The sequence below is a fragment of the Microcaecilia unicolor genome, chromosome 3 (assembly GCF_901765095.1).
Source record: "Microcaecilia unicolor chromosome 3, aMicUni1.1, whole genome shotgun sequence".
Taxonomy (NCBI): domain Eukaryota; kingdom Metazoa; phylum Chordata; class Amphibia; order Gymnophiona; family Siphonopidae; genus Microcaecilia; species Microcaecilia unicolor.
The window spans coordinates 243,255,878-243,283,642 of NC_044033.1; the positions used below are offsets into that span (position 1 = coordinate 243,255,878).

The window sequence follows — 27,765 nt, forward strand, 5'->3', positions numbered from 1 at the left end:
TAACGGCCCCACGGATTCCTTCACAGGCTTTCGGCTTCTGATGTACCTGAAAAAGTTGTTACTGTGAATTTCTGCCTCTACAGCAAGTTTCTCTTCATATTCTCTTTTAGCCTTCTTTATCAATGCTTTGCATCTAACTTGCCACTGCTTAAGATGTTTCTTATTTTCTTTCATTTGTGTCCTTTTTTTATTATCTGAAGGACATTTTTTGGCTCTAAGACTCTCACTTCACCTTCTAACCACCTTCGTAAATAAGTGGCATGCATCTGTTCTGGGCTTCCAAGATGGTATTTTTAAACAACCCCATGCTTGATTTAAAGTCCTAACCTTTGTAGCTGAACCTTTTAGCTTGTTTTTAACCATTTTCCTCATTTTACTATGTTGCCCTTTTGAAAATTAAATACTACTACAATATATTTCCTTTGTAGCTTCACTCCAGATATTAGCTCAATCTTGATCGTGTTATGATCACTGTTCCTCAGTGGATCCAGTAACATAGCACTATGTCATGCATTCCACTAAGGAGTACATCTAGATGTTTGTGTAACAGACTTCAGTATATGAACTGTCTAAAGCAGGAAAGTAAGACAGTGCTGGGGTCGGCCCTGGGGAGAGGAAAAAGAATGTAAGTGCGAGATAGAAATACAGAGTTTAAGAATGTGTGAGTGTGCGCTTTCTTGCTATTACCAGTCTTAAATCACACTTTGAAATGTCTTCATACAAATCCGAGAAGCTTGAAAATAAGATTGGAGAGGTAGAGTATATTGCACTAAACGAAAAGGTAGATGTATCTCAGAGATCTGTGGAAGGAGGTAACCAATGGGACACTGTAATATCAAGGTACAAATTATATCACAATAACACAGTGGATCAAATTGGAGGGTGGCAACACTATATTTTAAAGAAGAAATTGAGTCAAAACAGAAGAAAACCAGCAGGAAACAGATTGCAATGTGGATATAAAACATTCAGAAAAAGTGAAAGATACAAGGAAGATTATAAAAACAGATAAACAACGAGAGACAGCAGATGATGATGAAAGAAGATGAAGGAAAAAGACAGACATTGGATAATGGAGAAGGAGAATAAGAGAAAGAGAATGAATGAAAGGCAAAAAAAGGCAGAACTGACAATGATCGGAGAAAAGTCAAAATAAGAAAAATAGAACAAAACCCATTGTCTCAATATCCCTGGTCCAGAGCAGGCATCTTCCTTGTAACATAGTAGATGACGGCAGAAAAAGACCTATTTTCTCCATCCATGTGCAGCTTTTTTCCTCTCTTCCCTTTCCCTCATCTCCATCCATGTGCATCTTCTTTTTTCTTTCCTTCCCTCCATCCATGTCCACCACTTCTCCTCTCTCCTCCCCTCCATCCATGTCCAGCATTTCTCCTCTCTTCCTTCCCATATAAAGAAATAATTCTCTCACCTCTCCTCCATCCAAGTTCAGCATTTCTCCTCTCTCTCCGCCAACCCCTCCATCCATCCATGTCCAGCAATTCACCTCTATCTCCTGCTCTCTTCTCCATTTCCAGCATTTCTCCTCTCTCCCCTGCTCTCCCATCCATGTGCATCTCCTTCCTCTCTTCCATTCCCTCCATTCATATCCAGCATGTTTCCTCTCTCCCCTTCCCTCCCTTCCCATGTCCAGCGATTCTCAACTGTCCCCTGTCCTCCCCTGACATCCATGTCCAGCAAATCTCCTCTCCCCTTCCCTCCCCTCTCATCCATGTCCAACGATTCTCCTCTCCCCTGCCCTCGCCTTCCATGTCCAGTGAATCTCTCTTCCCTGACCGCCCCTCCCATCCATGTCCAGTATGTCTCCTCCTCATCCATGTCCAGTGATTCTTCTCTGCCCCCTGTCCTCCCGTGCCATCCATGTCCAGCGATTCTTCTCTGCCCCCTGTCCTCCCGTGCCATCCATGTCCAGCGATTCTCCTCTTTCCCCTCCCATCCATGTCCAGCAATTCTCTCTTCCCTGCCCTCCCCTCCATGTCCAGCAATTCTCTCTCCCCTACCCTGCCCTCCCATCCATGTCCACCAATTCTCTCTTCCCTGCCCTCCCCTCCCATCGATGTCCTCCGATTCTCCTCTCTCCCCTCCATGTCCAGCAATTCTCTCATCCCTGCCCTCCCATCGATGTTCAGCAATTCTCTCTTCCCTGCCCTCCCCTCCCATCGATGTCCAGCAATTCTCTCTTCCCTGCCCTCCCCTCCCATCGATGTCCAGCAATTCTCTCTTCCCTGCCCTCCCCCTCCCATGATGTCCAGCGAGTCTCCTCTCTCCCCTGCCTTGCCCTCCCATCGATATCCAGCAATTCTCTTTTCCCTGCCCTCCCCTCCATGTCCAGCAATTCTCTTATCTCATCCCTGCCCTCCCCTCCCATCGATGTCCAGCAAATCTCTCTTCCATGCCCTCCCCTCCCCTCCCATGATGTCCAGCGATTCTCCTCTCTCCCCTGCCCTCCCCTCTCCCATATCCAGCAATTCTTCTTCTCCCAGCCCATCCTCCTTCTCCACTGCCTGCCAGTGTCGGACTCAGCTGTGCGAACGGTGCAGGCAGCGATTGAGAGAGGCTGGCAGTGTCGGAGTTTCCCTCTGTGAGTTCCGCCTATGCAGAAACAGGAAGGTGAAACAACATAGACAGGACTCGCAGAGGGAAGCTCCGACGCTGCCAGCCTCTTTCAATCGCTGCCTGCACCGTTCGCGCTGCTGAGTCCGACGTAGTAGTAAGTAGGGGAGTGAGAGGAAGGGTGTAGTATGCCGTACCGGTGCGTACCGGCACAAAACAAACCCTGGTATTACCTCATCACTAGCTTTAATCGAAGCTTCATCACATGCTTCCTGCAGTTCCTCACATGTGCCTGTGGTGGTCAGATTTCCTCTTTCCTCAGATCCTGGAGGCTCAGTCTTGAATCCCTCTTGCTCAAATCGGATTAAAATGTCAGGCTTGACATTGTGGAAGCCTATTATAGGACAAAGATATTTAAAAAGTTACTCCAGAGCCTGATCATTTCAATACTGTGGTGGGCAACTCCTTTCCTCAAGAGCTAGTGAATACTGCTACTGCGTAAACATAATAGAAAGTTGTGTCCTCGGGATTTGTTCAACACAGACTATTCTTCACCTGGTTCCTATACCCCAGTCACCACCAACTGGAAATCAGCTAAATCATTACGATTCTATGGAAGCTATTGGAGCTAACTACATTTTTCAAGTCATAACGGACAATGAGAAGTTGAAGCACTTTGCTGATTTGAGGACAGCTTTTTCCCTGCCACCCACTGATTACTTTGCATATCTCCGGCTCAGTCACTATATTCGTAGTTTGCAGTGGGAGCATTTATGCGAAGATGTGCAAGTGACTCTTAATGAGGCATTGACCATCGGGTCTCAGAATCGAGCGCCTTTGGTGTATCATCATAAGTATCTGCAGTATTCTACAGAAGAGCTCAGCACTGCTCTCAGTGGAGATTTTGGGAGAAAACCTTAACGACTGCTCCTGGGTGTGCAGAAGAGCGTGTGTAATGCAGTCCTATGGGAGTTACACTATCAATTTGCCCTTCGCTTACATCTGTCTCCAGCTTGGGCTCTCTGGGCAACGATCAGTGCCACAGGCGCCTGTCCTAAGTGTCATCTTACACCTGCAACTCTTGGCACGTTTTGGTCTTCTCCAAATGTTCAAGCTTTTTGGGAGCAGGTGCTGCAGGCCACATCATCTCAATGGGGTCATCGCATTTCCTTAGGCCATCATTAGGCATATTTTCAAAGCACTTAGCCTTCCAAAGTTCCATAGGTTTCTATGGAACTTTGGAAGGCTAAGTGCTTTGAAAATGAGCCTACATTTGTTATTTGATGTAACTAAGTTGGCTAATAGTAGAATTCACAATTTAATATAAGTGCAGCAGGAGATTGGGGGGGGGGGGGGGGTAGGATGGAACAGTGTGCTTACTTCTCTATTGGTTGGCTTTTGTATACTATTGGGTCTCCGATGCTGTATTTTTATCACAACGTTCAATAAACATGACATAAACATAAAATGACAGATGTACAGAATATTGTTTCTTTTTATACTTTAATAAAAAAGTCAATGTAAAATCATAACTGTTCCAGGCTTGCGCGGGATAGGATCAGACAGAGCTCATGGGGACGGGGCAGGGACAAACTTCATCCCTGTGTAATTCTCTACTACCAGTCCCAGGGTAAGCAGGGGCTTCCACTTCTCTACCTCAATATCAGACTGCGGACATTTCCTCCAGGAACATGTCCAAACCTTTTTTTAAACCCAGAAACACTAACCGCTGTTATCACATCCTCTGGCAATGACTTCCAGAGCTTAACTATTCTTTCAGTGAAAACAAATTCCCTTCGATTTGTCTTTAAAGTATTATTATTAGCCATCTCTCATAGTAGTCGGGGGTGGAGTGGAGCGTCACGGAACTGAATGTCCCATGGTCTTTATACTTTTTGAAAGAGTGAAAATCGATTTACTTTTACCTTTTCCTCATCACTCAGGATTTTATAGACGTCAATCATACCACCCTCAGCCATCTCTTTTCCAAGCTGAAGAGCCCTAACTTCTTTAGCCTTTCCTCATACAAAAGGAGTTCCATCCCATTTATCGTTTGGGTCGCTCTTCTTTGAACCTTTTCTAATTCCGCTATATTTATATCTTTTTTGAGATATGATGACCAGAATTGAACATAATACTCAGGGTGAGGTCACACCACAGAGCAATATAGAGGCATTCTAATATTCTGGTCTTATTTTTCATACTTTTCCTAACAATTCCTAGAATCCTGTCTCATTTTCTTTTTGATTTGGATGGATTGATGAGGTATGAAGCCTGCAGAAACAGCCCTAGGTGTCTGACAAGGAGGTTTGATGGACTGGAGACAGCGTGACGTCACAAGTCTGAAGCCTGTCCACTGAAGGAGGTTTTAATTCTCCCCAATGCAGCTGCCGCCATTTTGGTACACTCAGGGCCAGAAGCACTAAACTAAACATGCCTTTAACGACCCTTTAACAACCCTTTAACGAACAACTTTTTAACCTTGGCACGCATTAAAGGCCATTTTCCGATGATGGTAGCAGCAAACGAAAACGGAATGCAGATGAGCAAATTGTGTAGAAACCCTATTGGAATGAGATGCAGGGCGGGCCCAGGAGGAAGGAGGGACGTCGGAGACTCACGGAGGAGGTGATCAGCTGTTCTTGCCCATGCAGCGCCATCACACAGAGGTGAGAGGCGCTGCACAGGCCCGGTAAGACGGGGGGGGGGGGGGAAATGGCGGCGACGACGACCTCTGGGCGGGGCGGGGCACAGGGGCGGAGGATGCCGGGAGCTGTTTTTTCAGAAAGAGAGGAAGGGAGGGAGAGAGGGGGGAGCCGGGGCTGGCTAAAAAAAAGTCACGATTTTAATGCAGGGGGGAGCGGGAAGCAGCGGCGACCTCGGGCGGGGCGGGTGCAAGGCCATCCATAAAAGACGTACAACAGCCACGGTGATATCGTAGGTTTAGCAGTTGTGCGCATGCGTTTCCTCTACCACTTGCGGGGATTACACCAGTTTAACAATTCTTTCATGCATCCAACTTTAGAATACCGCACCGAACATGTGCAACTTGTTTTTTTAGTGCATCCATCGTTTTTTCTAAAACGTTAATGACTTTTACGTTTTCGGTTGTTTTACGTTTCATTGATGCATCTTCCCCTCAGTGTAATTGATAGGGTGACAACCTCCACCTACTAGCTTCAGGCCAGATAATGGGACAAGCACACTCCTGCAGTCTCCTATTAATCACACCTCTTTGGTGTCTGCAGTCTATTCAAGGCCCAATACTGGTGCTATTATCAGGAACATGGAAGTCAGGAGAGGTGAAGACAGGCCTGAGAGTAGAGAAGCATACATTTCATTTTCCTTATTCCAATTTATTACACACCTTAATCTAAAGTTACTCAAAGCACGGTATAAAATAAAATAACACAAAAAAACAAACAAAAACATAAAAAATGTGTTACAATGGTACAGAAAGGAAGTGAAACCATCATGGAAAATTATGTTGGGGACCCTTTTCACCATGCCCTAGTCTAGCATGAAATATCCAATGGAGCCCTACCTAAGCCAACATCATTGTTGGGCATCAGTGCTCATGCTATAAAAACAGATCCCTCCCTTGGTAATGGGCCACAGATGAAGGACAAGGGCATGTTTTCAAAGGGGGAGGAAGCCCCTTAGGAGACTCAAAGCCAGCAAGGAGTCTTGCAGCCCTGTGAAGGGTTCCTCTGTATTGGCGAATACCTTTGGTTGTACTCCTTGTTGTCGTACCATCACAGTTAGTTGCTTCCTGAATGTAAATCATTATTGCAATTTCAACTGGAAGGCAAACTGTAAACAATCACTGTAATTTCATCAGAATGTAAATAGTAAGCCACTAAGAAAAGGGAAGGTTAAATACTCAAAGAAAGTTACTGGTATTCCTTTAATTGGACCTATGGATAGCTGTATTATCACTTCTGACTCTCAGAAGGTGATTGGAAAGGGTGGAGCTATTGATGTTGCTGAAGTCTCCTTTGGATGCTTCTCAGATTCCTCGCTCATCACCCCCTCCCTCCTGGAACTCCACTGGAGTCACTTACAGATCCATCTAGGGAAGGTGGTCGATGTGGAGAAGTTATTAAAGAGCAACAGTCCCAAGGGAAGTTTGTGGCCTCTTACAAGATTCACACGATAAAATAAGTAACTTCTAGGCTGTCATGGTCTCTATGGATGCAGGTGCTAATATTGTCTTGCCTGAGACATCTACCTTGGGTCTCATTAAGTGTGTGTGGGGGATTCTCCCCAAGGCCATTTTAATAATGGCTTATGAAGTTTTCTTTTAGGAAGCTATCCAAACCTTTTTTAAACCCCGCTAAGCTAAATGTTTTTATTACATTCTCTGGCAAAGAATGCCAAAGTTTAATTACACATTGAGTGAAGAAATATTTTCTTCAATTCATTTTAAATTTACTACTTTGTACCTTCATTGTGTTATCTACTGTAATTTGACCTTCCTCACGAGCAATAAGTCAAAGTGTACCATGTTCATTAAACTGTTCCTCCCTCAACAACGGAGAAGCCTCTTCACCACTATCAACCCTTCCAACAAAAATGATTTCTCAACACCATTACATTTAGGACACCCACCTCCATCAGGTGCCTCCTGTGTCTCTGGGAGAAGCCTACTTCATCAAAGTAGGGGAACAAACAGTGAGAGGAAGAGAAAGGATAATGCCTTTTATCTCACTAGCAATGAATTCCTAAATGATCCCGAACGATCACAGTAAAGATAAGCAGGAGGAATTTTATACTTACTCATTGCAGGGAGAGTCTGTTCAGATAGTTCTGATTCAGGATGATCCACTGAGGGGAGATCTTCCTCTTGTTTAACACTCACTGAGAAAACAGATGTCACAATCGGAAGGCCTGTTATGACAAAACACATCTAGAAGGATTCGGCAAGAATCTGATAATATTATATTAGGAAATAGATTTTAAGTCTCTGAAGGGTCCTTTTAATAAGGTGCATTAACTGATTTCGCATATCAATTTTATATCTATGGACTTCTCAGCATTTAGCAAACATTAATCATTAGCGTGCATTAAATTCATTAGAGTACCTTAGTAAAAGGACTCCTAAATGTTTGATGTCAGTGAGTCATTTACTGTGATCTGAAAATGCAAAGCCCTTTAAGTCTAAAGCAGCTGCTTACTCTTGGTGGAGTCAATCAGGTTTTCTTTTCCCTCCAATTCACAGTGTTGTGCAAAATATTTCTCATCTTCTTTTTTAATCTTGAGTATAACATCAGGATTAACAATTGAATAACCTGTTAATAAGAAGTAGAAAAATAGTATTTAAATTATATTTGTAAAATCCCTGTAGAGGTTCCACTTGTTTTCTCTTCTGATGGAGAAGTGTGTGTGTGTCTAAATATGGGGTTTGAGTACTTGTCTACAAACCTTGGAGAGAAGAGGCAGCTACAGCCTGCCACTTGAGTAAGATTGAACCTTTGAAATAGGGTATTCTGGAGCTGGGATCATTTGGGTATATCGAATTTCCGGGATTTGATGCAGGGAAGTCAGATCAAATCTTTTGAGGATCTAAGGTCGCAATATGGGTTACCGGAAAGTGACCGTTTCTCTTATATACAAGTTATACACTATTTATGGGGACCATGGGGTGGAGGGGACACAACATACAGGAACAAGAGAGTTAGGAGAATTTGTGGGGTATGCTACAGAAGATACCAAAGACCATCTCAGTAATCTATAGATTTATTAGGGGCAGTGATTCCACCCCATTCCGCTTTAAAGGGGCATGGGAATTGGATTTGAAATATACTTTTAGTGATCAGGAGTGGGAACGGATCTGTGGGGAGGTCCAGCGGGCCTCTACTTGTGCTATAGTGCAAGAAAATGCATATAAGGTTCTTTCTAGGTGGTACTACACCCCGAGCGACTTAAGTGTATGTACCCAACTGCTTCTGACCGGTGCTGGAGATGTGGCCAGGAGAAGGGTACTTTCTTGCATATTTGGTGATCCTGTACCCGGGTATTGCCATTCTGGATAGAAGTCGTTAAAACTATGGTTAAAATGACAGGGATTTCGATGGGGTGTAGCCCACGGGTGTGCTTGTTGGGAATGAATAACAAAAGTGAGTCATGGGAGAGGACCAAATTATTAAGGTGGGGCCTGGCGGCGGCAAAATGCCTCATTGCCAGACGGTGGAAAGATCAGAACCCTCCTTCCATGGGCGAGTGGAAGGAGAAAGTCGAGCAGCTGGTACAGCTGGAAAGACTCACAGCGTACCGTAGGGATGGAGAACTGCGAAGGCAGAGGGGTTGGTCCCGATTACAAGGGTAGTTGGCAACAATATAGGGGGGAGAGAGGGATGGGAGGGGCATTAAATGGAGAGGGTGGGGGGTTGGGATTTAATTTTTTTTTTTTGGGGGGGGGGGGGGGGGGGATTGAACTGAGCAGGGACAGAAGGGTTATGGCTAATTGGTTCCTGAAGTAAGGACTGTTTAAAAGTTGAAATGCAAGACGCTGACTATACTGCTCAAGGTTTGTGATGTTAAGTGTGGTTGAAATAATTTTCAATAAAAAGTTAAAGTTTAAAAAAAAAAAAAGATTGAACCTTGGAGAATGGCTGGGACAGATATTTCTTTTCATGGCCCTCCTAGATGGAGGATTAGCAGATGTCAGGCTTTCGGTGACATCTGCTGCTATCTGAAGGGGATTACACATTGTACAGTATAATTGACTAGTGAGCAGCTGACATTTCAGTTTTTTAGTTCTCAGCAAGAAATCTGAGAATTAAATAATTCCCCTGGTTTCTGTACCAAATTTTTGTTGTATTAAAAAGGAAGACAGCCTCCAGCAGGTCCTGTATGAAGCCTCTATCTTAAGGTCTTTCACTGGCTCCTGTCGGATATGGGATGGCATCAGAAGCCAGGCTCTAAATTTCAGAGGCCCAAGATACCTGGAACCTGAGATTTTTCAACCACTGATTTCTAATGTGCCTGTATGGTGGTTAGAGAAGACATATTTACCTTGTGACACGAGGATCTCATGAATCTCCTTGATGACCTTCTTGCAAAGCTCCTTCTGCCATTCTCCCAGAATGTTCCACTCCACTTCCAAGAAATAACCAGCAACATCCTTGAATGTGACCAATGTCTGGAACAAAAACTGGACACTCTCAGCCACAGTTTCATTGTGTTTAACAGACCTTATTATAGAAGCTCTGTGAGATCAGATCTCTAGTACATGATAATATGAGAAGAGCTCTGGTCCCTTAAAACTCCAGCATTTTGGACAGATTTTCTTAGAGAAACACTGGGAATTAAGCAGTTGGAATGGAAAAAGAGGCAGCAGCTGAAGATGTGGGAGGGAGAGATGCAAGTGGCTTAGTGTCGGAAGGCAGAAACGTGGAGAATGCTGTAATGGTTTTAGAAAGTACAGAGATGATAGAATTGAGGGGGCAAGTATTTCTGTATGTGAAAAATAATATCAAAGTGCCTAAAATACAGGGGACATGAGGAAAAGAGGAGATGCTGTGGGCCAACTTGCACATCTCTGATTCAGATGGAGAAACTGGACAGAGATCTGGCTAAAAACACACAAAAGGTGGGAATGAAAGTGGGGTGCACTGCTGGGGGACTTTAACCAGCCACAAGTGGGTCACAATATCCTATCTGCGGGTTAGGAAATCCCATAGTACTTGTATATGCATTAATGAAACTGGGAGCATCACACATTCCTGGCTGCATAAATGCACCATTGGCAGACCCTGATCCTGAACCTTCCATCTATTAATGAGCCCAGGCAGGGCCGGTCTTAGCAAGTGCGGGGCCCTATGCAGACCAATTTGGTGGGGCCCCATCCTAGCCCCACCCCACCATAGCCCCGCCCCCACCCTAGCTCCACCCCATTGATAAAATTATTCCATTTTTAGAACATTTTTTTATTTATGAAATTTCAAAGACAAATGAAGCTAAACTTGTACAAAAAACCGATTGAAATAATAAGCACAATGCTATCATGAAACCTCCCCTCCCCAGAAATTATTCAGTTCAAGTCCACTACAATTAGTAGTTCCAATTCTCATAACAAAGGAGAATAAAGGAAAAATATTAAGAAAAGATTCAGTACTTTCAAATTCCCCTATTACTCTGTAACCCATATATGCAATAAAATAAAAATGAAATGAAAAGATATACAATAAAATTAAGTGATATGTAAAATATAATGTACAATATAAAAACATATAGACCACCAAGGTATTAAAATTGTTTTAAAATATATACCACAACTCTCTGACTCAAGAAGACTCCGACTCTGTCATCCATAATTGTCTGACAACACACAGAAAAAAAATAAGTAAAAAAAAAAAAAGTCACAATTAATACCTTGTACACCAATATACCAGCCATACGGAAAATGCAGATTATCAACAATATGAAGCTAGCAAGGGATCATAATATCACAATTCTCATGTAGAGCCACAAAACACCCTTTTAGAGATAGTGTGTCATGATTTAGGCTCTACACCCTTTCCGATGTTTGGTGCCACCTTAGTAAGGCCAACACACAATCTCTCCACTGCAAAACACTATACACAAACGTGTGCAAAAACACACTCATAACCTTCACAAACCATAAACAGCACTAATTCCAAGGACAGGACGAGCTACAACCTTATGCGTGGCGTGGAAAGGCAACTGTAATTACACCGGGCTCTAAAACACCAGTGCACAACCTAGTGAAAAAAAACAAACAAAAAGGGCTGCAAACTATACGCTAGCAGAATACTGTACCTTCCTTGATCACACCTGAAAAACACATGAATGCAAAATACTGAACTGGAAAGTTACCTCAAGAAGTCAGACTCAGTATGTAGCAATACTACAAAAATTAAAACTTACATGAAAAATATCACAGATGCACATTTCCAAAAACTAACATATTCCAATTAATAAATCCTGAATAAAATAGTTTTTTCTACCTTTGTTGTCTGGTGACTTTGTTTTTCTGATCATGCTGGCTCAGTATCCGATTGTGCTGCTATCTGTTCTCTTAACTCCGTTTCCAGGGCTTCCTTTCCATTTATTTCTTTACTTTCTGCCTTTCTTCTTCATTTCTTGCCCTACATCCGTAAGTAAAAGCTGGGTCCTCCGCAGACTTGACTGTCCAGTGGATCCAGCTTCTGCCTATTTTCTATATCTAGTTGCACTTTATCTCCTCTCTTCCTTTTCCCTCACCTCATCTCCTTCCTCACTCTTCCCTCGCCTCCATCCATGTCCAGCATTTCTTCTCTCTCCTCCATCCACCCATGTCCAGCGACCCTCCTGTCCCCCCTGCCATCCATCTATGTCCAGCAACCCCCCCTGCCCCCTCTGTCCTCCCCTGCCATCCACCTATGTCCAGAGACCCCCTCCCCTCCATCCACCCATGTCCAGCGACCCTCCTGTCCTCCCTGCCCGCCCCTGCCATCCACCTATGTCCAGAAACCCCCTCCCCTGCCATCCACCCATGTCCAGCGACCCTCCTGTCCCCCCTGCCATCCAGCAACCCCCCCTGTCCCCTATGCCCTCCCCTGCCATCCACCCATCTCCAGCGACCCTCCTGTGCCCCCTGCCCTCCCCTGCCATCCACCTATGTCCAGAAACCCCCTCCCCTGCCACCCACCCATGTCCAGCGACCCTCCTGTCCTCCCTGCCCGCCCCTGCCATCCACCTATGTCCAGAAACCCCCTCCCCTGCCATCCACCCATGTCCAGCGACCATCCTGTCCCCCCTGCCATCCAGCAACCCCCCCGTCCCCTATGCCCTCCCCTGCCATCCACCCATGTCCAGCGCCCCTCCTGTCCTCCCTGCCCACCCCTGCCATCCACCTATGTCCAGAAACCCCCTCCCCTGCCACCCACCCATGTCCAGCGACCCTCCTGTCCTCCCTGCCCACCCCTGCCATCCACCTATGTCCAGAAACCCCCTCCCCTGCCACCCACCCATGTCCAGCGACCATCCTGTCCCCCCTGCCATCCAGCAACCCCCCCGTCCCCTATGCCCTCCCCTGCCATCCACCCATGTCCAGCGACCCTCCTGTCCTCCCTGCCCACCCCTGCCATTCACCTATGTCCAGAAACCCCCTCCCCTGCCATCCACCCATGTCCAGCGACCCTCCTGTCCCCCCTGCCATCCATGTCCAGCAACCCCCCTGTCCCCTATGCCCTCCCCTACATCCACCCCATGTCCAGCGACCCTCCTGCCCCCCTTGCCAACTGCCATCCACCTATGTCCAGAGACCCCCTCCCCTCCATCCACCCATGTCCAGCGACCCTCCTGTCCTCCCTGCCCGCCCCTGCCATCCACCTATGTCCAGAAACCCCCTCCCCTGCCATCCACCCATGTCCAGCGACCCTCCTGTCCCCCCTGCCATCCATGTCCAGCAACCCCCCTGTCCCCTATGCCCTCCCCTACATCCACCCCATGTCCAGCGACCCTCCTGCCCCCCTTGCCAACTGCCATCCACCTATGTCCAGTAACCCCCCCCTGTCCCCCCTGCCCTCCACCCACGTCCCGCGACGCGAGTCTCGTCGTTCCCCTGCTGCTCTCCCTCCCTCCAGCCACCTGAGACATCTCCCGTCTGACCCCCCCGACCCGCCAAACGACCCTCTTCTTTCGCCCGCACCTCAACTGACCCGACCCAGCATTTAAAAAAACCTTCAAGCGGCGGTGCCGGTGCCTCGCGTCTGAGGGCAGAAAACTCGCTTCGTCGTTGGCCGGCCTTCCCTCAAGTCCCGCCCTCTGAGGGAGGGAGAGCAGCAGGGGAACGACGAGACTCGCGACGTGGCGGTGGAGGGCAGACGAGCGTGGTCGGCGAGGCAGAGGCGAGGCACGCCGCGCGGGGCCCTATGCGGCCGCCTCTGCCTAAGACCGGCCCTGAGCCCAGGCACTGTTAAAATAACAGAAGGAGCTCTCCTTTCCTCCTCCTATTCCCATAAATCCCTGGGGTTGGACCACCCAAGGACAAAGTAATGCAATTTACCTCCAACATGTTCAGCTCTTCTACCAACAAGGACTAGTTAATGCTCCATCCAAAACAGTGTACAGGGAAACCCCCTGGATAGAAGAGGAGAGAGAAGAATTTCTTACCTGATCAGACATTTTCCTCCTGGTTTCCCTCTCAATTCTGCAGCTGCTGGGATGGATTTGGGCTGCAGATTTTTCCCCGTTCCTGAAAAAATGAGGAAAAGAGAAGGAGGCTGGGCTGATTCCTGAGGGTCCCAGACAAAGTTCCTCCTCTGCAGAAAAGGGATTTCCAGTTGCAGGACTCAAATATTTCTACTTTTTTATTCTGAATCTTTTCTTCCAAATGTGCAATCCTTCCATCCTGTCCTGCAGACAAAAGAACAGAAAGTAGAGTGACTAGAATGATGGCATTGGCACTGGCACTGGCAAAGCTCTCGACCCCTCCCCTTCCTTTGAGGTCATCGAGGAATATCCCACCTCCTTAAGGTGGTTTTCTAGAGACAGTGTAGCACTTTCCACGCAAGGAGAACAGATCTGGGAACTATTTAGTCCTGTTCCTATAGAATTGTATTTTTTGCACTGTGGGACTCGTTGCCTTTATCTGCTATTTCTAGAGAGCCGCCTTATGCATGTGGGATAGCCTAGAGTGACGTCAGCAAAGGGGAAGGATAAAGATCTCTGCGCATGCTCAGCTGGTTTTTCCGCCTCTACTAGTGTGCAGGGCTAGAATAAAAACAAAAGCTTTCTTTCTTCCTAGCACTGGAAATCCCTGCAAACTCCAGTCCCAGATTTGCAGAGGGGAGAGGAGGGATCATATCTCTCAGATATCAGGGGATCAGCCCAGTCTGCTCTTGTCTGATTCATCTTTCCAGCAGCTGCAGAATTCAGTTGAGAAGGAAATGTCTGTCCTGGTTTCTGATCAGGTAAGAAATTCTTCTCTCTCCTCTTGTCTACAGGGTGCAACACAGGTGCCAGGGAAATACCCACAAAGAGGTGGCTGATGACCCCCATAGTGGCAGCAGCAGAATCCAGCCTAAATTTGCATTAAGATGCCTCCAGCCCTTGGCAGAGAGAGACAGAGAACGGATGGCTAGTGAGGAACAGCCCACCAACACTTAACCACACGTCTGTAACTCAGTCCCCCTCCATAGTAAGAATCAACCCACCCCTTGTTTTCATTACGTACAAAATTAGAACAAACAGGATTCCAGTTTTTATAGATAGCAACTGATATCACTGTTCTTATCCTTATATGCACTAATATAACTGAGATTAAACCTACAATAGATGTTCATTTCTTTGATTAGTAGCTGGGAAGGGGCCAGAGCCCAAGGTTGGGGGCACATTTTGAGTACCGCCCCCCCCCCCACCGCCACACCTCGCATCCTCGCCTCGCCCCCTCACAAACAAATACCTTTGCTGGCGGGGGTCCCCAACCCCCGCCAGCCGAAGCCTTCTTGAACACGGTCTCCAGCGCAGCCGCGTTCACTACCTGCTCCCTGCGCTTCTTTCTTCTTGCTCCGTCAGTGTGCACAGGAGGAGCATGAAGAAAGAAGAGCAGGGGGCAAGCAGTGAACGCGGCTGCGCCAGAGACCTGTGAGCATCAGCGTGCACAGGAGGAGAAAGAAGAGCAGGGGGTAGGCAGCGAACGCAGCTGCACCGGAGACCGCTGAGCATCAGCGTGCACAGGAAGAGCAAGAAGAAAGAAGAGCAGGGGGCAGGCAGCGAACGCGGCTGGATTAGAGGGAAGGCTCAGAGCCAGCGTGAGCAAAGAGAGCAAGTTACTGCCTGCTGCCAACGAAGACCTAAAAGATTTCAAGGTATTAGGGAGAGTGACCCCTTCCCAATCACCTGAGGAGGGACAGATGCCGAGTGGAGTTGTTGTCCCCACATACTTTGGGCTCAGGCCTGCCCAAAGTTGGGTGTCTGGCTACACCCTTGTCACTAACAGAGGTCATATAACTAAGTCTATTACACAAACGTCATAATGAAACTGTGGCTGAGGGTGTCCTGTTTGCTGTACTAGGCATCATTCACATTCAAGGATGTTGCTGCTTATTTTTTGGAAGTGGAGTGGGACATTCTAGGAGAATGGCAGAAAGAGCTGTATAAGAAGGTCATCAAGGAGATTCATGACATCCTCAGATCACGAGGTAAATATGTCTTCTGTATCATGTACCACACAAGCACATTATGGAATCAGCGGTATAGAAATCACAGGCATTATTTCCTGTGGGCACCTAAAGTTTAGAACCAAGATGTCACAGAGAAGATTGACACCTGTTGTGCCTCCACCTAGGGGGGTCAGGAATAGAAATGACTGTACCTGCAAACCTCCAGTGTTTTTAATCTTATTGACAGGATATTCAATCGTTAATCCTGATGTTATATTCAAGATTAAAAAGGAAGATGAGAAATATTTCACTCGACACGTTGAGCAGGAGGGAAAAGAAAACCTGAATGACCCCACCAACAGTAAGCAAATATTTTGATTTAATGGGCTTTGCTTTTTCATATTACAGAATATGAAACATTCACTTCACATGTTTGGTGACTTAAAAGTTGTTTATTAATTTAATATTGTCTGATCTTTGGTGAATCCTTTAGATGTGCTTTTTCATAACAGGCCTTCTGATTGTAACATCTGTATTCACACTGAGTGTCTGAACAGACTGATCTTTCTGTAACAAGGAAGTATAAAATTCCTCTTGCACACATTTACTAAGGTCACCTGGGACCATTAAGGAATTTATCACTGGTGGGATAAGAGGTCTTCATCTTCTCTCCTCCTCCCACTGTCTCTTTTCCTACTTTGGATAGTGTAAGCGGCCTGTGGAGATGGAGGAGGCACCTGGTGGAGGTGGGTGTCCTGGGGTCTAGGATCAGGCTTGTGAAACTTTTCATCCTCAAGTGTCAAGGTGTTGAGAAATCTGTGTGGTAATTAAATTTGCTGATGACACAAAGTTATGCAAAGTCGTTATGCAAATCGCGGGAGGATTGTGAAAAATTACAAGAGGACCTACGAGACTGGGAGACTGGGCATCTAAATGGCAGATGACGTTTAATGTGAGCAAATGCAAAGTGATGCATGTGGGAAAGAGGAACCCGAATTATAGCTACGTCGTCATGCAAGGTTCCACGTTAGGAGTCACGGACCAAGAAAGGGATCTAGGTTTCGTTGTTGATGATACGTTGAAACCTTCTACTTAGTGTACTGCTGCGGCTAAGAAAGCAAATAGAATGTTAGGTATTATTAGGAAAGGAATGGAAAACAAAAATGCCTTTGTATCGCTCCATGGTGCGACCGCACCTCGAATATTGTGTTCAATTCTGGTCGCCGCATCTCAAAAAAGATATAGTGGAATTAGAAAAGGGAAAGGAAAGGCTAAAGCGGCTAGGGCTCTTCACCTTGGCGAAAAGGCAGCTGAGGGGAGATATGATAGAGGTCTATAAAATAATGAGTGGAGTTGAACGGGTAGATATGAAGCGTCTGTTTACGCTTTCCAAAAATATTAGGACTAGGGGGCATGCAATGAAGCTACAATGTAGTAAATTTTAAACGAATCAGAGAAAATCTTTCTTCACTCAACGTGTAATTACACCCTGGAATTCGTTGCCAGAGAATGTGGTAAAGGCAGTAAGCGGAGTTTAAAAAATGTTTGGACGGCTTCCTAAAGGAAAAGTCCATAGACCATTATTAAATGGACTTGGGGAAAATCCACTATTTCTGGGATAAGCAGTATAAAATGTTTTGTACTTTTTTTGGGATCTTGCCAGGTATTTGTGACCTGGATTGGCCACTGTTGGAAACAGGATGCTGGGCTTGATGGACTTTTGGTCTTTCCCAGTATGGCAATACTTATGTACTTATGTGTTGTTGAAAGAGCTGGTGGGAGTGGAGGAGCGGGGCTTCTGTTATTAGGAGGATGTGTTTCACTGATGAACGTGGTGCTCTTTGACTTAGCCATGGAGTTTTCGTATTGCTGGTGGGTTAGTTCAAATTACTGTATATAATGTCGTTTACAGTAATGCGTCATTTTGCATGCAATGCAGCTCATTAAAGTTTTGTTGGTGCTATAGAATAGTAGCTTGGTATCAGCACACTTTACATTACGCATCTGCAGTTTCACCAGCCATAAACCTAGTGTAGATGGTCGCTTATAACTTACAGTATTCTGTAAGTTTTGCATGTAAGGGGGAACTGCACTTGTGCTCTCTCTCTCCTCAGGAGATTAGCATGTACTGCACCAGAGTATAGAATATCACTGTAAAGACTGAGAACCAAAATCTTCTTCAATGCAAATTCAAACAAAACAAAATAACTTACAGTTAGATGTGCTGGACAAGAGTTTCTGCAGAACTGGGAGTCTGGTCTTTACCAGCTCACCCTGTATATAAGGGGAGCTGGGAGGTCTCAGCAACAAGCTGAGAGAGTAGATGCTGTGAATACTTTGAAACTCGGCATTATTATTGACAGCAACCTAACGCTAAAAAACCAAGCCACCGCCATTACAGAGAAAATGTTCCACACAATGTGGAAACTCAAATGGGTAAAACAATTCTTCCTGAGGGAAACCTTTCAGGGAAACTTTTCGCAACATGATTCAAATAATGGTATTAACACATGTCGATTACTGCAATGGAGTATATGTGGGTTGCAGGGAACAAATCCTAAGGAAACTACAGACTGCTCAGAATACGGCAGCCAGGCTTATCTATGGAAAATCTAAATTAGAAAGCGCAAAACCTCTCTGGGAAAAATTACACTGGCTACCAATCAAGCAACGTATTGCTTTCAAGATTTGTACCTTTGTTCACAGAATAACACATGGTCTAGACCCGAGCTATATGTCTGAACTAATCGACTTACCAGTTAGAAACACAATTGAATCAGCCAGAACGTACTTAACTCTTCACTTCCCAAGTTATAAAAGCCTGAAGTATAAATCAATATACGCGTCAAGTTTCTCTTACATATGCACACAGCTCTGGAATTCTCTACCAAAAGGCCTGAAATCTATGATTAATCATCTGGAATTCCGAAAAAAACTAAAAACTCACCTGTTCAAAAGGCATACCCCACAGTATCTGACATAAACACCGAATAATGAAATATGGCATTTGATTAGGAAACGACGCATGATCACACCCTAACATTTTGTCTGAATCACCCCAACCTATTTACTGATACTTCTTTACTGTACTTGTCACTGTAATAGTACCCCTATACTGTATTTGTTCACACCGGAGTCTGTAACCTCCTCTCTGGAACTATGTAAGCCACTTTGATAATGCTAATAAGTGGGAAAAGGTGGGATACAAATGTAACAAATAAATAAAACTGGTAAAAACAGTTTTTTTTTATTTTACAGTAGCTTGAAGAGGGAGTATGCAACAAGGTACAGCAAGCCAGTTTAGAGTTCTGTGAAATCATGCATTCATACAGTTCTTTGAACCCCACTGAAGAGAGAAGCAGGCTAACCACAGATCCAGCATACACAGAATCAAGGGCCAGTCAATAGGAAAAGTCCCATAAGACACAAGGAATAGGGACATGTGCTCAGGAACACCAAATCACAGAGAACTACAAATGACATCAATCTGTAGTCCTATCCTATTTAAAGACACAGGACTAAACCTTTCTATAAGCAATGTTCAATATGTACATATAACAACAAGCAAAACTGCCTCCATGAGCATGGGGGCAGAATAACGCCCATGTCCTACCATGTGTACCCCCCCCCTTGCAATTACATGGTATGACACTTACACTGTTACAGAATAGTACTTAGGCCCCTGTTGGCACTTTCATGGGTAAGTGTACACTTATGCACATAACTGTTAGTATTCTGTACATTAATACACAATGGATACTCTTGCGGCAGTCTCAGCTACGTTTTGACAACACATCCAGCAGGGGCAGGTGCAACTCATGATGCTCCTACCCCAAAGAAGCCAGTAGACTGCCAGGGCTTTAGAAGGGAGGCCTGGGTAGGGCCTATGGGGGAATGAGTTTTCTGTCAGGAGGGGGCGGGGAGGAGGAGACTGGCATGGAAGGGGGGGATGGGCTGGCAGTGGTTGGGGAAGGGTCTTGGTTTTAGCCAAAACCGAGCAGTGGATTTGGGCCGTGGATTTGGTTTCGGTAGCATTCAAAACCACTAGTTTTGGTTGGCCTCTACTGTGAGTGGCTGTAGACACCCAGACCTCTTTCTGCAGCTTTCGGACCTTAACAAGCCATCCAGCAGTCAGATTCCCAGCGTCTCTTGCCCTGGAAACAGATCTCTGGCCTTCATCTTTCTCCCAAAGAGACTCCAAAATAACACAAAACTCTCTCTGACAAAGAAGCCTAATCTTAGGGGTTTATAGGCCCTGACAACTGACTCATGGACAATGTATGGAAGTCTCAGACATAGGGGTAAACGGACAGCATTTGCCTGATAGTTCAAAGTATGACTTGTATCCTGAATAGGAGGCTCCTCCTCTCACTGCTGTGTATGTGTGTGTGGGGACGGGGGGGGGGGGACGGGGGGGGGAAGAAGCTTTTTGTGCCATTGTACTTGTCTCCTGCACTTCTAAGAACTTCTTTGGTGCCCTCTAGTGGGGGCTGAGACTTTTTCCACTCTGACTCATGGTGGGGCATTTTCAAAAAAACATCCAAGTCAGAAGTGGGACATCCTGCTCATAACATTCAAAAAAAAAAGGGCCATCTCACAGCAATTTTCAAACAGGAAAGACGTCCAGAAAGGACATCCTTATGCTGGAGATGTCTATCCTATATGAGTGTTGCCATACTGGGACAGACCAAAGTTCCATCAAGCCCAGCATCCTGTTTCCAACAGTAGCCAATCCAGGTTACAAGTACCTGGCAAGATCCCAAAAGAGTACAATATGTTTTATGCTGCTTATCCTAGAAATAAGCAGTGAATTTTCCCCAAATCCATTTTAATAATGGCTTATGGACTTTTCTTTTAGGAAGGTATCTAAACCTTTTTTAAACCCCTTTAAGCTAACTGCTTTTACTACATTCTCTGTCAACGAATTCCAGAGTTTAATTACACGTTGAGTGATGAAAAATTTTCTCAGATTCGTTTTAAAAATATTACATTGTGGCTTCATCGCATGCCCCCTTGTCCTAGTATTTTTGGAAAGTGTAAACAGACGCTTCACATCTACCCGTTCAACTCATTATTTTATAGACCTCTATCATATCTCCCCTCATTCGCCTTTTCTCCAAGCTGAAGAGCCCTAGATGCTTCAGCCTTTCCTCATATGGAAGTTGTCCCATCCCCTTTATCATTTTCGTCGCCCTTCTCTGTACCTTTTCTAATTCCACTATATCTTTTTTGAGATGTGGTGGCCAGAATTGCACACAGTACTCAAGGTGTGGTTGCACCATGGAGCGATACAAAGGCATTATAACATCCTCATTTTTGTTTTCCATTCCTTTCCTAATGATCCCTAACATTCTATTTGCTTTCTTAGTGCATTAAACATTAGAGACGCCCTTAGGAATGCATTGGTGTCTCTAACATTTAGCATGCCCACAATTTTAGCGCGTGCCAAAAACGTGAGCACGCCTTACTAAAAGACCCTGTATAGAAGTTAATGATAGAATATTTAACTACAATATCATAAAAGCTTTAGTCCAGTTACCAGGAGGGCAATAGTACAAAATACAACCTAAGGTATTAGTTAGTGTAGAGTCTCTCAACTGACGAGAACAAATTTCAAGATCAGAAGAGGTAAGTGCATCGACTAGAGTTACTTCTAGTATGGTTTTATATACCAGAGCTATTACACCTCTCTTCTTCCCACTTCTTGATAAAGATAATACTTTGTGCCCGCTTGGCAGATATTTTTTTTGTATGTGCATCTTCCTCTGAAACATACTAAGTGTCAGTTAAGAATAGACATTCAAGTTGTTAAAAAGAAGCTAAAATGATCGGCTGCAAAGGTTAGGGACATTAAATCAGGCACGGACATTGTTTAAAAATATCATCTTGGAAGCCCAGACCAGATGCATTCTTCGTATTTACAAAGGTTGAAAGAAGAGCAAACTACAGCCAGCATGGTTAAAAGGTGAAGTGAAAGAAGCTTTTAAAACTGAAAGAATGTCCTTCAAAGAATGGAAAAGGACTCAAATTAAGAAAACAAGAAGCAACATAAGCACTGGTAAGTTAGATGCAAAGCATTGATAACGCTAAAAGAGAATATGAAGAGAAATTTGCCACAGAGGCAAAAACTCACAGTAGCAACTTTTTCAGGTACATCAGAAACAGAAAGCCTGCGAGGGAATCCGTGGGACCGTTGGATCGTGAAGGAGTAAAAGGGGCACTCAGGGGAGGACAAGGCCATAGTGGAGAAACTGAATGAATTTTTTGCTTCGGTCTTTACAGAAGACGATGTATGAGATCTACCTGTACCTTCTGGTTTTCAAGGGTGATGATGCGGAGGAACTGAAAAAAATCTCTGTGAACCTGGAAGACATACTGAGCCAAATCGACAAATTAAAGAGTAGTAAATCACCTGGACCGGATGGCATGCATCCAAGGATACTGAAAGAATGCAAAGAATACACACGAGAATGCAAAGAATTCCTAAAACTATGGGATCTACACGCACCATACACGCAACCAACACACAAAAAAGGACACACACTAGACATAATAACACACAAATTTGACCCGGACCAAACTATCATACTCACTGACACAAGATGGACACCCACACTATGGTCAGACCACCATAAAGCAAATATCTCTCTCTACTGGCGAAAAACACACATAAACACAATCAATAAACATGAGCAAACAACATACACCACGAGAGGAAAAATAGACCCCACAACATTCTGGCAACAGATCTACCAGAACGAATGGACAACAAGTGCTAGCACCATCCAATTCCTCCAAGAATGGGACGATCTATGCACAACAACATTAGACAAAATCGCCCCAATCCAAACTAGAACATCACACAGAAAAAAAGCAAATCCATGGTTCACCGAAGAGCTGAAAAAACTTAAAACACAAGTCAGGAAACTAGAACGCGCATGGAACAAAAAGAGAAATGAACAAACACTAAATGCCTGGAAACTACTTCGGAGGAAATACAAATACACCATAAGACAGACTAAAAGATCACACTACAAAACAATAATAGGACCAAACTACAAAGACACACATAAACTCTTCTACCTTGTGAACAAACTTCTTGACACCACACCAGTTACAAACAACAGCAAAGACATACCAGATGTTGACAACCTTGCGAAATACTTCAAAGAGAAAATCATACAACTACGACTTAAGATACCCACCAGCCCTATCGAATACGTCACACTTCTAGACTGCCTAGACCCAGAAGCCGGAACATACCCAGCAGACAGAACCTGGACCGAATTCGAGTTAATATCAGAAGATCTCATCTCGGAAACTCTAAAAAGATACGCCAAATCCCACTGCAAACTAGACATATGCCCAAACAACCTTATGAAATCAGCTCCTCCACAATTCATAATAGACCTAACGAACCACGTAAACTTCATGCTACAAAACGGACTTTTCCCTAAAGAAAAAGGAAAAATCTTACTCACCCCAATACCTAAAGACGCAAAGAAAAACACAAGCGAACTAACCAACTACAGACCAGTGGCATCCATACCACTAATAACCAAAATAACCGAAGGAATGTTAACTAAACAACTCACAGATTATATAAACAAACACTCAATACTGCATGATGCCCAATCAGGATTCCAGTCAAATCACAGCACAGAAACAGTATTGATTACCCTCATGACTAAATTTAAACAAATGATTGCAACCGGCAACAATATACTCCTCCTACAATTCGACATGTCAAGTGCCTTCGACATGGTCGACCACGGAATCCTATTACACATACTTGAATACTTTGGTATTGGAGGAAATGTCCTAAACTGGTTCAAGGGGTTCCTAACTCAACGATCATATCAAGTCACATCAAATTCAACCACGTCTGCTGCTTGGACACCCGAATGCGGAGTACCACAAGGATCACCCCTCTCACCAACCATTTTCAACCTAATGATGATCCCCCTGGCGAAACTCCTATCGAACCACAACCTCAACCCATATATTTACGCGGATGATGTAACTATATACATCCCTTTCAAACAAGACATTAAAGAAATCTCCAATGAAATCAACCTAAGTCTACACATCATGAACACTTGGTCAGATGCTTTTCGCTTGAAACTAAATGCAGAAAAAACTCAATGCCTGATACTCACGTCCCAGTACAACACGAAAGAATTCACCGCTTTAAACACACCAAAACTAAACCTTCCAATCTCAGAAACGCTAAAAATCCTTGGAGTCACTATTGACCGCCACCTAACACTCGAAACTCAAGCAAACAACACAACCAAAAAGATGTTCTACTGCATGTGGAAACTGAAAAGAATAAGACAATTCTTCCCAAGATCCGTCTTTCGTAGCCTGGTGCAATCCCTCGTTCTCAGCCATCTGGATTACTGCAACTCACTATACGCAGGTTGCAAAAAGCAAATACTGAGAAAACTCCAAACAGCCCAGAATACAGCAGCCAGACTCATCTTAGGAAAACCAAAGTATGAAAGTGCAAAACCCTTACGAGAGAAGCTACACTGGCTCCCACTTAAAGAACGCATTACTTTTAAAGTGTGCACATTAGTCCACAAAATCATTCACGGTGAAGCCCCAGCCTACATGTCGGATTTAATAGACTTACCACCAAGAAACGCCAAAAGATCATCCCGAACTTTCCTCAACCTCCACTTCCCTAATTGCAAGGGCCTGAAATACAAAACACTGCACGCGTCAACCTTTTCCTACATGAGCATGCAGTACTGGAATTCATTGCCACGCAACCTGAAAACGATCCACGAGCAAAAAACTTTCTGCAAACTACTGAAGACCCACCTCTTTGAGGAAATTTACGGAAAGAACCAAAACACATAAAACCGCACTCACTGTTCAACAATGCATCATTACAGCCACTATGAATTCTCATCCCCTTCCTCACCTTCTCATCCCCCGCAAACTTACCACACTCATACCTTACTCACAGAAAATGTATACCAAATGCTTGCCTGTTATTATATACCGCCCCTCCTGTTTCCCGCTGGTTCCCTCCAATGTATCGCCCCTTTTAGTTTCCCGTTCTTTCCTTCCAACGTCTCAATGATCTTTTCCATTTATATTCCTTGCTACAAGACTTGTCTCGCATAACGCTTCATAATGTAATCCATAACTGAGCTGTAACAAAATGTACTTCCAGTTTTCACAACGTATTGTAAGCCACACTGAACCCGCAAAAAGGTGGGAAAATGTGGGGTACAAATGCAATAAATAAATAAATAAATAAACATGAAATTGCTGATCTGCTGTTAGTAATCCAACCTGTTAGTAAAGTAGTTCATAGTAACTGAAGATTGGAGGAATGGCCAATGTGATGACAGTTTTTTAAAAGGGTTCCAGGGGTGATCTGGCAAATTACAGACCAGTAAGCCTGATGTTAGTGCCGGTTAAAATAGTGGAAACTAGTATAAAGAATAAAATTACAGAACTCATAAATAAACATGGTTTAATGGGACAGAGACAGCATGGTTTCAGCCAAAGGAAGTCTTGCCTCACCAATTTGCTTTATTTCTTTGAAGGCATGACTAAACATGGATAAAGGTGAGCCGGTTTATTTTTATTTTATATATTTCATTTTAAAATTTATACCCCCATATTATCCCGAACACACTCGAGTTGAATGTGACTAACAATAAATAACAAAGTTGACAAAGCCATAGACTAAATATCAGATGTGGACCATTGATGGCCAGTTGCAATCTAAGATATTCTATCAATGGATAGAAACCTCCCAAAGAGGAGAGGAGAGTTTTCAGTCTTTTGTGAAATACCAAGTAATCAGGCTGACTCTTGATGGCCATTGGCAGTGAATTCCACCACATCTAAAGTCAGCAAAGTGAACTGACTTATAACGCACTCTCTTGCAATCTGGAAGATGAAGTCTAAGGTATTCGCTAGAGCCAGAGGTTATATTGCTTAGGGGAATAGTTATTAAGGGCTGCATATAATCCGGTGTCATATATAATATTTGAAAGATAAAAACACATAATTAAAAAATAATCCTGGCTTTAATGGGCAACCAGTACAGCTTGCATAATAACATAATACTTTGAGGACATGGGGAAGCCACTGCTTGCCCTGGGATTGGTAGCATGGGATGGTGCTACTATTTGGGTTTCTGCCAGGTACTTGTGACCTGGATTGGCCACTGTTGAAAACAGTGACCTGGATGGACCATTGGTCTGACCCAGTATGGCTATTCTTATTATTTATTGCACTTGTATCCCACATTTTCCCACCTCTTTGCATGCTCAATGTGGCTTACAATACATCATGAATGGTGGAAATATATTAGAAAATAAACGTTTAGTGTTACAGAAGGATGTTCCTTTGGGTCCATTGTGTTTATTCAGTTTCAGTATCCACCAAAGAGCAGTTTGTAGCACCCCTCTTAGCTCTGTTCTGTTGACGCTGCCTATGAAAACAGCATAATTCTGAGCACTCACACAGGCTCTTTGGTAACTTGTTTTAAATATATTGTATTGTCTTTTTTTTCTATAATAGGCTTCTACAATGTCAAGCCTGATGTTTTAATCCGATTTGAGCAAGAGGGATTTGGGACTGAACCTCAGGGATCGGAGGAAAGAGGAAATCTGACTTCCACAGGCACATGTGAGGAATTGCATGAAGCATATGATGTAGCTTGAATTAAAGCTAGTAACGAGGTGATACAAACTTTTCTTACCTGAGAAATGACTCATCTGGACCAGGCACAATGAGAATGAGGTTTATAATCACGGCTGCTGCTTCTAAGCTTTGCTTTGTGGATAATGTGTTCTACTTGTCTTCTTTCTCATTTTCTTCTTTCATTGTCTGATCTGCCTTTTTTTTTGCCTTTCATTTCTTCTTTCTCTTATTCTTACCCATCAGTTCCCCATGGCTCTCTCTTCCCTTCTTTTCTTTCAACAGCTGTTATCTCTCACTGTTTGTAACCTCTCAGTGTTGCTCAAAGATGCTGAACCTTCGTCCCACCCAGCAAGTTGTGGGTTTTATTCTCTGTGAGCCACAAAGCGCTGCTAGATGGAGAGAGGCAGGTAGGATGGTTTTACTGGAAGAAGCTGGAGGAAAGACCACCTCCACTGGGATCAGCAGGAAAGATGGCCAAATTTACAACAGTAGCAGAATATCTCAACATGACATTGGCAGGATGGATGGATGAAGAAAGAAATAGAAGGAGAAAGCAAAGTGACCCCCCCATCCCCTTCAATGGAAGCAAGGGATAGAAGCAGTTAGACCCCCAGAGGAAGCAGCAGCAGGAGGGGAAAAGGAAGGTGACCACTAGTATCCATATTCGGAGAGAGGAAGTTTGAATTTGCCTTATGGGAGGAAGCCGGGGGTGGAGCAATATAGGGAATGTGGAACAGTAATAATAAGAGCAAACTGAGATGGGCCAGGGGAGAAGAAGTTGGGGCTGTCGATGGTGAAGAAAAAAAAAAAAAGTAAGAAAATAGAGCAGGGAGGCAGGAGTCGCCCCAAGGCGCATGACCTGCTCCTTGGTCGCGCTTGATCAGCATACTCCTGCAGTGCAAGCGTCTTCCACCGGGTGAGATTAAATCAGCACAGGAAGATGACATCACCTTGTAGCAGTTAAGGTGAGAGTACGGGAAAATCAAGCAAAGTGCAATGTGGTGCTGTAACATAGTAAATGATGGCAGATAAAGACGTGAATGGTCCATTCAGTCTGCCCAACAAGATAAACTCAGTTTACATGGTACGTAATACTTTGTACGTATACTCGAGTTTGACTTGTTCCTTCCTTTCTTAGGGCGTAGACCATAGAAGTCTGCCCAGCACCGGTTTTGCTTCCCAATTACCGGTGTCGCCACCCAATCTCCACTAAGATTCCGTAGATCCATTCCTTCTAAACAGGATTCCTTTGTGTTTATCCCATGCATTTTTGAATTCCATTACCGTTTTCATCTCCACCACCTCCCGTGGGAGGGCATTCCACATATCCACCACCCTATCTGTGAAAAAATACTTCCTGACATTACTCCCAAGTCTGCCCCCCTTAAACCTCAATTCATGTCCTCTA

General features: G+C 44.4%; 2 protein-coding genes across 2 annotated transcripts in view; one reads left to right on the forward strand and one right to left on the reverse strand.

The window, feature by feature from the left end:
* LOC115466393 (zinc finger protein 708-like) overlaps nt 1–9,668 on the reverse strand; it is a 34,960-nt gene extending 25,292 nt beyond the window's left edge. The window contains exons 1-4 of the mRNA XM_030197591.1: nt 9,589–9,668; nt 7,749–7,862; nt 7,351–7,461; nt 2,805–2,965 (exon numbers count right to left, since the gene is read on the reverse strand). Coding sequence (XP_030053451.1) covers nt 2,805–2,965; nt 7,351–7,354 — 165 coding nt within the window. The 5' untranslated portion in view covers nt 7,355–7,461; nt 7,749–7,862; nt 9,589–9,668. The remainder of the gene's footprint in view (nt 1–2,804; nt 2,966–7,350; nt 7,462–7,748; nt 7,863–9,588) is intronic.
* Nucleotides 9,669–14,293: 4,625 nt separating this feature from the next.
* LOC115466424 (protein ZNF783-like) lies at nt 14,294–26,462 on the forward strand. The gene is made up of 4 exons (XM_030197642.1): nt 14,294–14,492; nt 15,596–15,722; nt 15,931–16,044; nt 26,235–26,462. Exons 1-4 carry the CDS (start codon nt 14,469–14,471, stop codon nt 26,375–26,377), a joined length of 408 nt encoding a protein of 135 aa, XP_030053502.1. The 5' UTR covers nt 14,294–14,468; the 3' UTR covers nt 26,378–26,462.
* The last annotated feature ends 1,303 nt before the right edge of the window (nt 26,463–27,765 follow it).